This window comes from Prionailurus viverrinus, chromosome A2 (assembly GCF_022837055.1).
Source record: "Prionailurus viverrinus isolate Anna chromosome A2, UM_Priviv_1.0, whole genome shotgun sequence".
NCBI classification, from domain to species: Eukaryota; Metazoa; Chordata; class Mammalia; order Carnivora; family Felidae; genus Prionailurus; species Prionailurus viverrinus.
In genome coordinates this window covers 410,280-425,936 of record NC_062562.1, presented here as the reverse complement: position 1 = coordinate 425,936, position 15,657 = coordinate 410,280, and the positions used below count along the sequence as shown (strand labels likewise).

At 63.8% G+C, this 15,657-nt stretch overlaps 1 protein-coding gene across 1 annotated transcript; it reads left to right on the top strand.

Annotated features, from left to right (window-relative positions):
* Positions 1 to 7,168: 7,168 nt before the first annotated feature.
* LINGO3 (leucine rich repeat and Ig domain containing 3) lies at positions 7,169 to 9,542 on the top strand. Its single transcript, XM_047849367.1, has one exon. The coding sequence runs from the start codon at positions 7,550 to 7,552 to the stop codon at positions 9,326 to 9,328; it is 1,779 nt and encodes a 592-aa protein (XP_047705323.1). The 5' UTR covers positions 7,169 to 7,549; the 3' UTR covers positions 9,329 to 9,542.
* Positions 9,543 to 15,657: the final 6,115 nt, after the last annotated feature.

Below are 15,657 nucleotides of genomic sequence, written 5' to 3'. Positions count from 1 at the left end.
TGGGGTCCGCCCGGCTCTCTGCCTCGCTCTCGTGGGGACCTCATGGGGATGCTGGGCCCCCCCACCCCAGTCGTCTGGGACAGTCTCCCCATCTTGAGGTCAGCTCAACAGTATCCTTAAGGTCATTGGCAAACGGGATCCTGGTGGCCACCTAGGGCGACATTCAGGGGTTCCAGGGAGTAGGGCGACATTCAGGGGTTCCAGGGAGCAGGATATAGGCATCGTAGGAGTGGCCGTTCCGCCAGCCCTCCCATTCAGGTCAACTCGGCGAGGCCTCCCCAGGCCTTGTGGGACCAAGCAGCAGACCGTAACAGACCCCCCCACTTTTCCCAAACCATCCTGCTGCCGGTAACCATTTTCACGATTCCTGTCTGCTTGCCTCCCCCCACACGACGCCCCGGGAGGGAACCGGACACGAGAGGCCACACGGGGTGTGAGTCCACGTGTGCGAAACGTGGGGGCTGGGGAGGGGGGCGGAGGTGATGGCTGATGAGGACGGGGATTCCTTTTGGGGAGATGGAATGTCCTGGAATTGCAGAGAGGTGATGGTTGCACGACACCGTGAGGGAACTAAAGACGCTGAGTTAAAAACTTGAAACGGGACACATGCGGCCACAAAGGCCCAGCCCCGGTCGGGACCTGCCACACAGTAGGTTTCAGGAGGAGAAATGGACACACAGGGTGACTGGCTAGCTGGGTGTCTCCACGCCCCAGACCCCCGTCCGCGGTGACCGCAGCCGCCCTGCAGAGGGCCTGGTCATGGCAGTGACACTCTGTCCTTGCAACACAAGTCACCTGCCCACTGGACACGGGGCCGGGATGGCTCGGCCCCCGAGGGATTTGCATTTAGGTGGGAAGAAGGGCGGGGAGGTTCCGGCGACCAGCCCCTGAGTGCTCGCCCGGCTGGAAAACGAGGTGGCAGAGGCCCTAGGTCTGCAGCGGGGAGGGGCTCCCGTCACCTGGCCACAGCAGGGAGGAAATGCCCTTTGGCCCTCATCCCGGCGCCCAGGCTTGCCGACCCCAAAGCTTTGTGGGGTGTGGGAGGAGGGGCTGCGGTCCCGGGGGCCCCACCGTCCTGCCCGGCTGGCTCAGGGCAGGCCCCTGGGTCTGCGGAGCTGACAGAGGTCATGGTTCTGTGGAGGACGGGGGTCCCCTGACCCTGGGAGAGCCGTGGAGAACGGGGCGTGGGCTCGAGTCTTGGATCTGCTTGTCACCTGCTCTGTGGCCCTGGCCGGGTGGCTTCCCCTCTCTGGGCCTCTGCTCTCCCGTCTGTAACACAGGCTGATAATCAGCTCACTTCCTCCTGGGGCGTCAAGTGCGCGCCTGCCGTGTGCTGCGCATCCGTAGATGGGGCTGTCACCTGGGGTGGTCCTGCCTCCCCGTCTGGGGACATCTGTGGTTGTCATGACTGGCGATGCCCCTGGCGTCGAGCGGGTGGGGGCCGGGGACGCTGCTGAACACCCCGCAGTGCCTGGGACGGCCCCCCGGAGAATGACGTCACCCCTCAGTGGTGACGGCTGTCATCCAACCCTCCCACATCCCCCGGTGTCATTGTGCAGATGGGAACCCTGAGGCCGCAGAGGACGTCTGTTGAGAGCTCAGGTGTGAGCTGGCCTGCAGTGGGTTGGCGGTGGCCCAGCAGTGACAGGAGATCCAGAGCGAGGGGGAGCTGGGATGTGCTCGGAGGTGGGGCTCACGGCACCTGCTGACGGACTGGCTGGGGGCGGGGGGGTTGCCACGATCCCAGCCTGTGCGGGAGGCGGGGCGGGGGGGTGGAGCGGGGACGGCTCCCCGTTGCCTGGGTGCTGCACCTCCCCCCCAGGAGAGGTCGGGCATGCGGCCGGGTCCCCAGGACTGGAGCTCAGGGGAGACGTGCTGCCCGAGACACAAAACCAGGGTCATCAGCTAACAGTGGCAGTTAGTCTGGGCAGCCGGGAGGAGGGGCCCCAGGTGGGTGCCAGGTGCTGGGCAGGGCGGGGACGCAGGGTCTGGGCACAGGTGGGCGTCACCTCCCCCAGGGCCGCGGCCCCAGGGGGCAGAGAATGGTGAAGCGGTCCCCCCCCCCCCCCCCCGCCCCGCCTGTGCCCTGGCCCGCCCTCCCTGCAGCATCTGCTCTGCTGACCCTCTCGCCTCCCGCAGGGAACGGGCCCCGGGCTCTAACGACCCCGCAGAGGCAGGACCCGAATCCGGACCTCTACCGGAGAGGGAACCCAGGGTCCCGGCCTCCTGACGCCGCCCTGAGGCCCCGGGAGAGGAAACCGGTCTGCAGAGGGGCCCTTCCTTCCCGGGGTGCCCAGCCCCTCGACCATCCGAGAGCGACAGACACAGGGGGTACCCAGGACCTCCGGGGGAGGCGTCAGAAGCTCCGGCCCCCCCGCGCCCCCGCGCCCCCACCCCCGAGGAGGCGACGAGGCCCCGCCTGAGAGGAGGTTTCGGGTGACGAGCTGGGTCCCAGCCTGCGCTGCCCCGCTCCTGTGACAGGCAAGGCACAGAGAGGGTGCACTGCTCATCACAGGTCACAAGGGGCGGGGACGGACAGCACCTGCTGTACCGTAGAAGCCGGGCCGACCTCTCGTCGCCTGATGCCTCCTTCCAGATTTCGTCCTTACCCATATCCTGTGCCGGCTAATTTTTGAGAATTCTTTCCAACTTGAAAACAACTTAAAATTTTTAAACAGTCCGCCCTCCTCTCTGGCCTCAGCGCCTTGCCTGGACCGCGCGGCCCCCGCTCGCGGCGTTTGCCCCTGATGTGCCCTCCACCCGACCGCCCCCCCTGAGCCATCTGCTCGGTCTCTGATGGAACATTCCTCTCTCGGTAGATTAGATCTTCGCAGCCCCCTCGCCACGCCGTCCCTTCCCTGGATATACGTTTCTCCGCCGGCGGCCCCGGGAGGCGGGAGAGGGCGCGTGCATTTACCTCCTTTGATATCGTTCGGCTCCGAGAAAGCGAGCTCTCGGTCTTCCGTGCTCCGTGTCCCCCGGACCTGGAAGATGTTCCCCACATGGTAGGTGTTTGTTGACTGACTGGTGGACAGAGGCAGTGAATGAGGGGAAACAGCGTTATGGTGTCTCCAGAGGTGACAGCAGAAGTCATTCTTAAGGACATCCCCGAAGCTAAGGTAACGTTGTGTGTCAACTATACTCAATTAAAAAATTCTTAAAAACCAGGACCAGGAGAGCCGTGTTGCAAATCGTAGCCGGCTTCACCCGAGACCGTCCCCTGTCACCTCTGATGTGCTGTGTGGACCAGAGCAGGTGACTTAGCTTGCTTTGAGCCTCAGTGTTCCTGTCTGTAAAGTTAAGGTGACAGCAGCGTGTCCCCCCTCCCCATGCGGTTGTTGTGGGACCATCCAGGTGGAGCCCTGACCCCAGGGCTGGCACAGAGCAGAGGCCTTTGCCCTGAGGAGGAGGAGGGGGAGGTTCACAGTCCGGCTGACGGTAGACCAGCAATAAACAAGGGTTTAACAGCATTTAGAGAGACTAGGAAGGGGGCACCTGGCTGGCTCCGTCAGTGGAGCGTGCAACTCTTGAGTTTGAGCCCCGCTTTGGGTGTGGAGCGTGCTTAAAAAAAATAGACGAGGATGGGGACTGTAGTACAGAGAGTCACCAGGGGAGTGACATTAGGGGTGAGACCCAAATAAAGTCAGGGAGAGAGCCACGCAGGGAAGGTGTTCCAGGCAGAGGGAACGTCGTGTGCAAAGGTCCTGGGGCAGGACCTGTCTGGCGTGTTGGAGGGACAGCACGAAGGCCCGTGTGGCTGGAGCAGAGTGAGCAAGGGGGAGAGAGGGAGGAGGGGAGGGCAGAGAGGGGACGGGGGCAGGTCGTGCAGGGCCTTGGGGGCCTCAGGGAGGACTGAATTATACTCGAGGGGGCTGAAATTCTCTGCTGCAGAAAGAACCAAGCAGGCAGTTCTGCCCGCACAAGGAATCTGTTTGGGAGCTGAGCCATACCGCCCATTTCCTCGTTGGGGCAAAGCCAGAGAGGCCCCAAGTCCTTACAGTCAGAGGCCCTGTCCCCAGTTCCCCGGGGAGAGGACAGTTACCCCTTGACCACAGGGAACAGCACAGGCTGGGACAGGGACCTAGGAGTAACCTCACACTCAGGGACTAGTTTAAGGTAGGAAGTTGCCGGAATTGTGAGTCGGGCAGCTGAACAGGGGACCGTCCGTTCTGGCTCTCTTGTCCCCTCCTGGGACACGGCCTCTCCGTGTGCTGTTCAGGGCAACGACATGGGGAGAATGACCTAGAAAACAGCCTCAGAAGGAAGTTTGCCTTGGGGAAAGACCGTGTCCCTGCAATGCCCAGGTCAGAATTAAGGACAGCTGCCGGGGGAGGGCACAACCAGCCAGCGCTCCCTCCCTCCCACAGCCTCCCCACGTCCGCCAGCCGGGGGCAGGGAGCGGGGACCCGTGACATCCCGGACACCGGATGATGCTCGCTTTCCTCGCCGTGTGAGCTGAGAGTGAGCAACCCCCTTCCCACCGCTCACGGTGCTGTCCCGTGCGGTGTGCGAGTCCCCAGGCGTTTTGGGGGGGCACCGGCCCACGGATTCACGCGTCCGCCCGAGTCGAGAATTCCGTTTGCTGTTCTGTGTTCCCGTATTTTGCCATGAACAGGGCTATGCTGTCTGTAATTGCTTGGCAAGCCGGTTTGTCTCTAAGCCCCGTCTGACTGCACCCCAGCTGCCTTTCTCTGCGGGTCCATCCGTGTCTCCCAGAGCCCCGCCACAACCGGGGGTCACAGCTTACTTCCTCCCCCGCTGATGGACACGTAGGTTAGCCCCAGTCCGCGCTTTCACGCGACAGGCAGCAAACCTGCCTGGCCACGGCGTCTGCTCCCGCGCGGTCTTTGTCAGGGGTCCACGGCCCCTCTTGAAGTCTCGCGCCAGTGCCCCGAGGCCTCCTTCGCAAAACGCCACAATCGCGGTGGCTGAAAACGACAGGACTGTGTTCTCTCTGTGTTCCGGAGGCCAGAAGCGCAAACTCAAGGGACCCCCCCGGGCTGGGCCCCCGCTCAGGGTTCTGGGGGAGGATCCTCCCTTCCCTCTTCCAGCTCTTGGGGATGACCGGTGACCTGCGGTGTCCCGTGGCTCGCGGGTGCACCCTCCAATCCGCCAACACGGAGCCGTCTTGCCCACGCGTCTGCGTCCGAATCTCCGCTCTTCATCAAATCGCCAGTGGCTGGACGAGGGCCGCCTTGCCCCAGGGTGACCCCATCTTCACTGGATGGCACCTGCAGAGCGCAGACTCTCCCCCCGTTACGTGACTCACCCCCAGCGTTCGGTGGCAGTTACTCGGGGGCTCCGTGTGTACCTTCCCCAAAGGGCCCAGGAAGGCAGGCGCTGGCCTCACAGATGTTGAGCCGACAAGGATCTGCTGCCTGAGCCCCTGCCGAGCCGGGCCTCTGGGGACAGCGCGGAAACTGGCAGCCTCTCCTGGGACGAGGGGAGGTCGGGGGGAGCCTTGGGGGGCTGCAGCTGCTAAGATGCCGAAAATAGCGGACCGGCTAACGGGACAGCCCCCATCCCTGCCATCTGGCTGGAGCCTCCCCACCCACACCCCACCTTGACCCCCGGGATCTGGGCTGCAGCCCAGAAGAGTGGGGGGAGGGGTAAGGGGTGGCGGGGCCAGCAGGCGAGATGGGCAGGCCCGGGGCCCTGCACGCCCCACACCATCTGGCCTCCCTCCCCCAACCCCTTCACTCACTCCTTCTGCCTCAGGGCCTTTGCACTGGCTGCTCCCCCAGCCCGGCCCTCCCTTCCCCGGACACCGTGGGCACTTCCCTGACCATCCTTTGTGTCTGCGTTAGCTTCCCGTGGCCGTCACAACAGACTATCACAAACGGAGTGGCTTAAAACAACAGAAATCTATTCTCTCTCAGCCCCGGAGGCCGAGTCTGAAGTCAGTGTGTTGTGGGGCCCCGTCCCCTCCGAAGGAAGGCTCCACGGGAGGATCCTCTCTGCCCCGTCCAGCTTTCGGGGGCTCCCCACAACCCTTGGCTTACTGACCCATCACTTCAACCCCTACCTCGGTCTTCACGTGGCCTCACTCCCTGGGCGCATCCGTGTGTGTCAAGTTTCCCTCTTATGATAGGACAGCGGTCAGTGGAACAAGGTCCCGTTCACAGGTACCGGGGGTTAAGCCCCGCATGTGTCTTTTGGGGGGGGGGACACAGGTCCACCCACATCTGGGTCTCAGCTCACGTGTCACCTTCCCAGCTGCACCTCCTTCCCCCCGGGATCACCGACTCTTCCTTTCAGGGCACCCGGGGCACATTCTCTGGTCTTGCTGCTTGTGTTGACTGAGCCCCGAAGGTCATCAAGCAGGTGCGGGGTCTAGGCTCTGAGAAACCGGAAGTGATGAAGACAAGTGCCTTGGAGAGGTTACAATCCACAGGGAGCAGACAACGAACAGGGCTTTAACCTGTAATTTCATGTGCTGGTTGGACCGGTGTAGACACAGGGAACCGAGGAAGGGCAAGACGGGTGGAGGGGGGGCCTGGTAAGGCCTCCGGGGGGGAGGGCAGGGGGGAATATTTAGACCACCTGTATCCCCACAGGGTGGATGTGAACCCCAGGAGGGCAGGGCCTACATCTGCCTTGTTCATCAGTGTGTTTGGAGACTGGTATACAGTAGGCAGTCAGTAAGTGTTCTGGGGGGCTGTACCCCAAAATTTAACCTATATTTGTGAAGTTCTTCAGTTCAATAAATGTTTCCTCTTGCGATTTATTTATTTTGATAAAATTCACATAACACAAACTTGCCCTTTTAAAGTATACATTTCAGGGGCGCCTGGGTGGCTCAGTCCGTTAAGCGTCTGACTTCCGCTCAGGTCATGATCTCGTGGTTAGTGAGTTCAAGCCCCACATCGGGCTCTGTGCTGACAGCTCAGAGCCTGGAGCCTGTTTCGGATTCTGTGTCTCCCTCTCTCTCTCTGCCCTTCCCCCGCTTACACTCCTTTCTCTCTCAAAAATAAACATTAAGAAAATTTAAAGTATACATTTCAGCGGCTTTTAGTATATTCACAGAGCTGTGCAACCATCAGCACCATCTAAATCCAGAACATTCCATAACCCCCAAAAGAAGTCTCGTCCCAGTGAGCTGTCACCCCTCACCCCCTCCCCAGCCCCCAGCCCCCACGAGCCCCTTTCCCGTCGGTGGATGAGCCTGTTCTGGACGTTTCACACCCGCGGACTCACACGCCGCGTGGCCTCTCGTGTCCGTTCCCACCCTGAGCGCCGTGTGTTCGGGGTGGTCCGCGGGGCGACGGGGGCAGGCGCCTCGCTCCTGCTGGGGACCGAGTGACGTTCCGTGTGGATGGAGCACATTTTTGTTCTTCTGTTGATGGGCGTTTGGGTGGTTTGCACCTGTTGGCTGTGGTGGGTACTGCGGGCACAGGTTTTGTGGGGGCGCGCCCAGGGGCGGGACTGCGGGCCCCACGGCGGATAACCGCGCCTTGCGCACGCGTGCTAACGCTGCCCCCCCCCCCCCCCCGCAACCCTCAGGTGCCCACGAGGATGGTGGCGCGGCCCTAGGCCCAGGCTCCGCACCATGACCTGCTGGCTGTGCGTCCTGAGCCTGCAGCTCCTGCTCCTGCCCGCGGCACCGCCCCCGGCCGGCGGCTGCCCCGCCCGCTGCGAGTGCACGGCGCAGACGCGCGCGGTGGCCTGTCCCCGGCGCCGGCTGACCGCCGTGCCCGACGGCATCCCGGCCGAGACGCGCCTGCTGGAGCTCAGCCGCAACCGCATCCGCTGCCTGAACCCGGGCGACCTGGCCGCGCTGCCGCTGCTGGAGGAGCTGGACCTGAGCGAGAACGTGATCGCGCACGTGGAGCCGGGCGCCTTCGCCAACCTGCCGCGCCTGCGCGTCCTGCGCCTCCGGGGCAACCTGCTCAAGCTCATCCCGCCCGGCGTCTTCACGCGCCTGGACAACCTCACGCTGCTGGACCTGAGCGAGAACAAGCTGGTCATCCTCCTGGACTACACCTTCCAGGACCTGCGCAGCCTCCGCCGGCTGGAGGTGGGCGACAACCACCTGGTGTTCATCTCGCGCCGGGCCTTCGCGGGGCTGCTGGCGCTCGAGGAGCTGACCCTGGAGCGCTGCAACCTCACGGCGCTGTCGGGCGAGTCCCTGGGCCACCTGCGGGGCCTGGGCGCCCTGCGGCTGCGCCACCTGGCCATCGCCGCCCTGGAGGACCAGAACTTCCGCAGGCTGCCCGGCCTGCTGCACCTGGAGATCGACAACTGGCCGCTGCTGGAGGAGGTGGCCGCGGGCAGCCTGCAGGGCCTCAACCTGACCTCGCTGTCCGTCACGCACACCAACATCACCGCCGTGCCGGCGGCCGCGCTCCGCCACCAGGCCCACCTCACCTGCCTCAACCTGTCCCACAACCCCATCAGCACGGTGCCGCGCGGCTCCTTCCGCGACCTGGTCCGCCTGCGCGAGCTGCACCTGGCCGGCGCCCTGCTGGCCGTGGTGGAGCCGCAGGCCTTCCTGGGGCTGCGGCAGATCCGCCTGCTCAACCTCTCCAACAACCTGCTGTCCACGCTGGAGGAGAGCACCTTCCACTCGGTCAACACGCTGGAGACGCTGCGCGTGGACGGGAACCCGCTGGCCTGCGACTGTCGCCTGCTCTGGATCGTGCAGCGCCGCAAGACCCTCAACTTCGACGGGCGGCTCCCGGCCTGCGCCACCCCCGCCGAGGTCCGCGGCGACGCGCTGCGCAACCTGCCCGACTCCGTGCTCTTCGAGTACTTCGTGTGCCGCAAGCCCAAGATCCGCGAGCGGCGGCTGCAGCGCGTCACGGCCGCCGCGGGCGACGACGTGCGCTTCCAGTGCCGCGCCGAGGGCGAGCCCGCGCCCACCGTGGCCTGGGTGACGCCGCGCCACCGCGCCGTGACCGCCGCCAGCGCCGGGCGCGCGCGCGTGCTGCCGGGGGGCACGCTGGAGATCCGCGGCGCGCGCCCGCAGGACAGCGGCACGTACACGTGCGTGGCCAGCAACGCGGGCGGCAACGACACCTACTTCGCCACGCTGGCCGTGCAGCCCGAGCCCGCCGCCAACCGGACCCCGGGCGAGGGCCGCAACGACACGCAGGCGGCCGCGCGCTTCCCGCTGGACCTCACCAGCATCCTGGTGTCCACCGCCATGGGCTGCATCACCTTCCTGGGCGTCGTCCTCTTCTGCTTCCTGCTGCTGTTCGTGTGGAGCCGCGGCCGCGGGCAGCATAAGAACAGCTTCTCGGTGGAGTATTCCTTCCGCAAGGTGGACGGGCCGGCCGCCGCCGCGGGCCAGGGTGGGGCGCGCAAGTTCACCATGAAGATGATCTGAGGGTCCGGGCGCCCCCACGCGGGCGCGGCTGGCACCACCTATGCATTTCCCGGAGCGGGGAGGGGGAGGGGCCTCCCTCCCTCCCCGCGGCCGCCTCCTGGCGGAACTTCCCCTTTTTTTGTAGAGACCCGACCACAGGACTTTTTTCATCAGGACGCATCTTTGCATTGTTTCGCAAAGCATTTTCTAAAGGTTTCACCCCGTCTTCCTGCCCCCGCCGGGGTCCCGAGCTGGGCGGGGTGGGAGTTCGGAGCCGCGCCCCCCCCCCCCCCCCAGCCGCAGAGCAAGTCGTTCACACGGGGGGGGGGAGATGGTCCAGCGCGCGGAGGGCAACCCGGCCCCCGGGGGGAGGCCCGCGAAAGCCCATACGGGCCACACCCGGATGCCCCACACCGCACCTCACATCCAGCGGCTCACACGCGTTCACACCAAGGACACACAACCGACACCCAGCTCCGAGACCGAGCGCTCACACCTCCGACCCGGCTGATCCTGAACAGGTGCGCCCGGCCGCTGAGCTCCCGGCGGGCCTGCCCGGCTCTCGGCTCTCGGGAGACCACCGCTCACACCTGGGACACACCCCACTCGCACTCAGGACACTCGCAGCTGACACACGGCCCACCCGAGACACACAGCTCACCCTTGGGACGTGCCCGGCCTACGCTGGGAACACAGTCGGCTCCTAGCCAGGACTCGCTCGGCTCACACCCAGCTCCTGATCCACCGGGCATCTGGGGCCGGAGGAAAGTCTGGCTGAGCACGTAAATGCTCCCCCCAGGGGCCCAGCACATGGCATGCTAGCCCCCCGTCTCCGCCCCCAGACTCCCTCCCACCAGGACCCCTGGCCCAGCAGGGCGGGCTGCCCACTAGAAGCCATTTCCCTAGCGCCCTCCGGCACCCCTAACGGCTGCCACCTGCTTCCTGTGCCCATGCCACACGGGAGGCACAGCTGCCCTGGCCCCTGGCTCGGGAGCATGGCCTCTGGAGTGACCCTTCACCCTGAGTTCACACGACCGCTGAGCCAGCCTCAGATGAGCCCCGAGGGTGGCCCTCCTGTGCCCAGCCCTGTGACCCACCACCGGTGTGGGGAGCGAGGCCAGAGAGTGTGGGAGGTCCTTGGGGTCCCCGTTAGGTGCGCTACAGGGGCAGCCATGGGGAACGAGGCCAGGACAGGGTGCAGGCTGCAGGGAGGGTCTGGACCCGGCTGGTGGGAGCAGAGGTCCCTCGGTGTCTGCCTCTTTGGGGCAGAACTCGCGCTAAAGATCAAGGGAGCCGAGGGCCGACTACAGCTCAGGCTGAGGAAGAGCTTGCCCAAGGTCACTGCCCCTTTACTCTTCAGATAGCGAGTTCCCCGTCACTGGGGGTAAGCAACAGGAACTGAGGTTTTGCAGAAATATTCAGACACCACACTGGCTCCATCCATGACCCTGCCTCTCCCAGGCTGATTATTGCCCCCACCCTCCACCCGGGCCAGATGACAGGGCATCATCGGAGGAAGGGGCGCGGGAAATGTTGTGGGACCCCTCGACTAGTCAGGAGCTTGGCCGCCCGCCAGGAGGTCGGGACAGTATTCTTAAGGACCTTATAGGAAGGCTCGAAACCAGCCCTCTTCCTGCCCACGTGGGTAATTTCATCTGGTGACTGCGAACCACCTGGACTACAGTGTCCTCATCTGTAAAATGGGTCTGGCATATACAGAGGCCAGGCCCATGGATGGGCTTCACGGTTGACTGGGATCCTGGATCCTTCAAGATCTTTCCGAGAGGAGCCAGAGACAAAGCTGGGTGAACGCTGGGGGTTTTGGGCAAAGGATTCACACGGAACTCGGAAGAGGGTATGGGCCGTTCTCCCTGGGCTGTGTGGCTGGAAGCGTCGGGACGCCCCGGTCTTTCTCCCACGGCCGCAAACGGGCCAGCGGGGCCGGGTGACGGGCCGCTGACCCCGCCTCAACCTCACTCGTGGCGGACATAGTGACGGCCGAAGGGGGTGTCCTGCGACCCCAAACCCCACCCGAGTTGGGCAGAACTGACTAGTTTTCCCCCTTCACATCCTCCTAACCTTGGTTGCCATAACAACCCCAAGGGCCCCTCAAAATGACATCCAAGTGCCTTTACCATCATCAAAGATGGGAGGGGTGTGTTCTCACAGCAGCATTAGGACTTGACCGAAAGTCAGCAAAGTGGGATCTCCCACCCCCTCTGCCCAACCCCCATCCCAACATGAACCGAGACCCCCCCAGCCCCCCATCCTAACAGGAACCAAGACCCCCAGCCCCCCAGCACCCCCCAGCCCCCTAGCCCCGCAGCCCCCTCCTGCTGTATTTGGTTGGAATCTAATAAAATGAAGCTGATTTAATAACAGACTCAGTTTTTTTGTTTTGAATTCTCATGGGAGGAGTGAGGGCAGGAAGCAGTGGCTTCTGGGGTCCCCAGGGGGAACTGTCTCGTTCCAGCCCCGGAGCTGGCCCCAGAGCTGGCCTTGAGCCACAGGTGTTTGTGGAGTGACAGCGGCCTGCTGAGATGACGTTACAGTAGCACTGCGGGAGTGCCCGAGCTGTTCCTGCGTGCTGTTCCCCAGCTCCTGCCATGCAGGTGACACCCTGGGAGCCGGGTCCTGTCATGACCTCACTTTACAGAGAGGCACAGGGAGGGCCAGAGGATGGAGGGCATCTGCCCAGAGCCCCCAGCTAAGGGGAGGTGGGGCACTCCTGCTGTGCCCTCACAGCTGGCAGCTTCCTCCAGGCCGGGGGTGGGGGTGGGGGTGTCTCTCCTCTTCTAAGGGGTCCCATCAGTTTCCCTGTTTCTGAGGCCTCTGAGAGAAAGCAGGCAGCTTTTTTTTTTTTTTAAGATTTATTTATTTAAGTATGTTATGTTCAAGGTGGGGCTCGAACCCACGACCCCGAAATCAAGAGCCACGGGCCCTTCCGACGGAGCCAGCCAGGCGCCTCCAAGAGCAGGCAGCTTTATCCGCACTGCAGAGTGGGGAAACTCAGCTCCCGAGAGCCTGCGCTCTTTCTGGAAAGAGGCAGGCCGAGTCAGAGTGGTCAGCAGACTCTGACCTGGGCGAGGTGGCCAGGGGCAGTTCTCAAATGCCACTCGGTGTCACTCCGGGTCTCAGTTCCCCATTTGAAGCTGGGGACATGTCAGGGCTGTGGGATGCACCCCCCCCCCCCATGCCTGATTTAAAAGGAGCCGGGAGGGGCGCCTGGGTGGCGCAGTCGGTTAAGCGTCCGACTTCAGCCAGGTCACGATCTCGCGGTCCGGGAGTTCGAGCCCCGCGTCGGGCTCTGGGCTGATGGCTCAGAGCCTGGAGCCTGCTTCCGATTCTGTGTCTCCCTCTCTCTCTGCCCCTCCCCTGTTCATGCTCTGTCTCTGTCTCAAAAATAAATAAACGTTTAAAAAAAAATTTTTTTTTAAAAAAAAGGAGCCGGGAGGCGAGGGTGCTGGGCCACAGGACCCTCCCTCAGAGCCTCCCTTCCCCTCGAACCGGGTTCAAGGCCCACGATTTCCTGAATCCCGTCTTATTCCGGGGCCGTGGCTGAGGGGTCCTCCTTCCTGGGGCAGCCTAGGCCCAGCTAAAGAGGACCCGGCCTGTTGGTGGCTGGAAACCGGGGAGGGGCCCCTCAGAGGGTGTCCGTGGGGTCCCCCAAAACACAGGACACAGGTCCAGGTAGCACACGTGGGCCCGGGGCAGGGACGCTGAACATCCCTGTCTCGATTTCCCCTCCCAGATGGAGTTAGGAAGGAGGGCAGTTTCCTCCAGCCAGCACCCTCTCCGGGGAGTCCCGGAGCTGTGACCCCTCGTGACAAAACTTAGGGGCTTAAAACAACTGAGATTCATTAGTCCTGGAGCTCAAACCTGTAAAATGCGTCAGCAGGGCCGGCTTCCCCCGGGGCCCCGTCTCCCCCCTTTTCCGGCTTCTGGAGGCACCGCATCCTTGGCCGTCGGCCCCTCCTCCACCCTCACAGCCAGCAGCACGGGGTCCGCCCCGTCTCTCCGCCTCCCTCTTGTGAGGACCTGTGAGGACGCTGGGCCCCCAGGAACCCAGGGTCGTCACCCTCTCGTCTAACAAGCAGAGCCTCAGTCACACCTGCAGCCTCAGTTTCCCTGCCACGACACATAGCAGGTTCATAGGGTCCGGACATCTGGACCTGGACATCCTGGGGGGCCGTGACCCTGCCCACCGCAAAAACTAGAGCGTTTTTCTCGGGAAGGCCAGCGTCACGTGAAATCGTGAGCACTTAGCATCCCACGGCCACGCTGGGCCACGCCAGACGCGCAGAGCCTGGCTTGGGCTCCCGGTGACTGCTTGTCAGACGGAAGATGACAGTCCCCAGAAGGCCCGACACGGAGGCCGAGCGGCTGGCGGGGGCGGGCACGGGACGACTCACAGGCGGATGGCCAGTTTCGTGGTGAGCCGAGGCAAGCGGTCCCCGTTCCCGAGCCTCGGGGGAGGCCTGCCCAGTGGGGCTCAGGGGGGTGCCGGCAGTAGGCCCTGTGCTCCCCCCTCCCGCGGAGGGTCGGGGGGGGGGGCACTGCGGGCACAGGCCGGCTCGAGGCAGGCAGGGGATCCCCATGCGTCACCTGCTTGTCACCCTGCCCCGTCCTGGTGGAGAAGCCCCTGGAGATCTCACCCCTGTCCCAGGCTGGCCATCTGCTCGCCCCTCCCCCATGCCACCCCCGGCCTGGCCACACGGCTGTCACAGCAGGGCTGGGACCGGGGCGGGGTGGGTGAACTGCTCACCTCGGGCACCGCATCTAAGGGGCGCCCAGAACACTCATCAGGACCAACATTTCATAAACAAAATTAGTTCATGTCCCGTATGCACAGTGACCAAAACGGTCATCTTTTATTATTTTTTTTTCAACGTTTATTTATTTTTGGGACAGAGAGAGACAGAGCATGAACGGGGGAGGGGCAGAGAGAGAGGGAGATACAGAATCGGAAACAGGCTCCAGGCTCTGAGCCATCAGCCCAGAGCCCGACGCGGGGCTCGAACTCCCGGACCGCGAGATCGTGACCTGGCTGAAGTCGGATGTTTAACCGACTGCGCCACCCAGGCGCCCCCCGAAACAGTCATCTTTTAGATAAAAACAGGATCTGCCCTGGCATGACCCCGCCCGGCCCCGGTTCTTAATAAAACTTCATTCACGAAAACAGACCGCCAGCCCGTGGCCAGAGCCAACGAGGCTTCGTAAATATGACGGTAAAATGTTCTCCGGATTGCCACGCGGGGTTGTTTTGGCCTCGCCTTAAATCCTGCGCCTGAGGGGAGAGTGTGGCACGGCCCCCCTCCCCCCTGTCGTCGTGGCTCAGAGCCGTGACCTGGCTGCTGGCCCCCAGGGTCTCGTGAAGGGAAGGACGAGAACCCGCGATCAGGGTTTGGGCAGTGAGGAGGCCGCCTGCTCAGCCCCGCTGGTCCCAGCTGGGACAGCCCAGGACTCGTGGGATCCGGCCCCGAGGTTCCTGGAGCCCACACCCCGCCTCCCGCCGCCGGTTTCGAGGCCCACCCAAATCGCAGCTGGGTGTGGCAGGGGACCCGCGAGGAAGGGGTTCACGGAGCGGCTTCATCTGCTTCCGGTGGGGAGTGAGATGATTCCGGCTTTTAAAAGTTTTTAAAAATATTTGTTTACGTTTGAGGCAGAGAGAGACAGAGCACGAGTGGGGGAGGGGCAGAGAGAGGGGGAGACCCGGAATCCGAAGCAGGCGCCAGGCTCCCAGCGGTCAGCACAGAGCCCGACGCGGGGCTCGAACCCATGAACCGCGAGATCACGCCCTGAGCCGAAGTCGGGCGCTTAACCTCCTGGGCCACCCAGACGCCCCTTTGTTTTTTAAGGAAGAATCCAGCTGGTGTGACTGTCGTGAGGCAGCACAAGAGAACTGCTCTCCTTTATTCCCCGGAACAGAGAGGGGTGGCGATTTGCCCAACGTCACACAGCGAGTCAGAACAGAGCCGGGTTCGGTGGAGCTGGCACGGGTGGGGGGCTGGTGCGCTGGGGGCTTCTCAGCCACCCTGCACAAGGGACAGTGACAGCAGAGAGAGAGGAAAGAGCCACCCTGATGTCGGTGGTGTTTCTCGCTGCCCCAGTGCTGCCGGGGCTCTCTGCCCTCCCGAAGGCGGGGAGCCTAACTTGTCTGGCCGCCGGCCCCCTGGGGTGACCCCTTGGACCTTGCCCATGTCACCCCCCCCCGCTCGCAGCCCTGGGGCCCCCCTTCCTGGCCCAGGCGGCGCCCTCTGCCTGGAATGCCCTCCCCACCTTTGAGGGAGGTGTCCTGGGAGGGCGGGCGGGGCGCCAGCCTGGGGAAGTGGCACAGAGGCCCCCACACC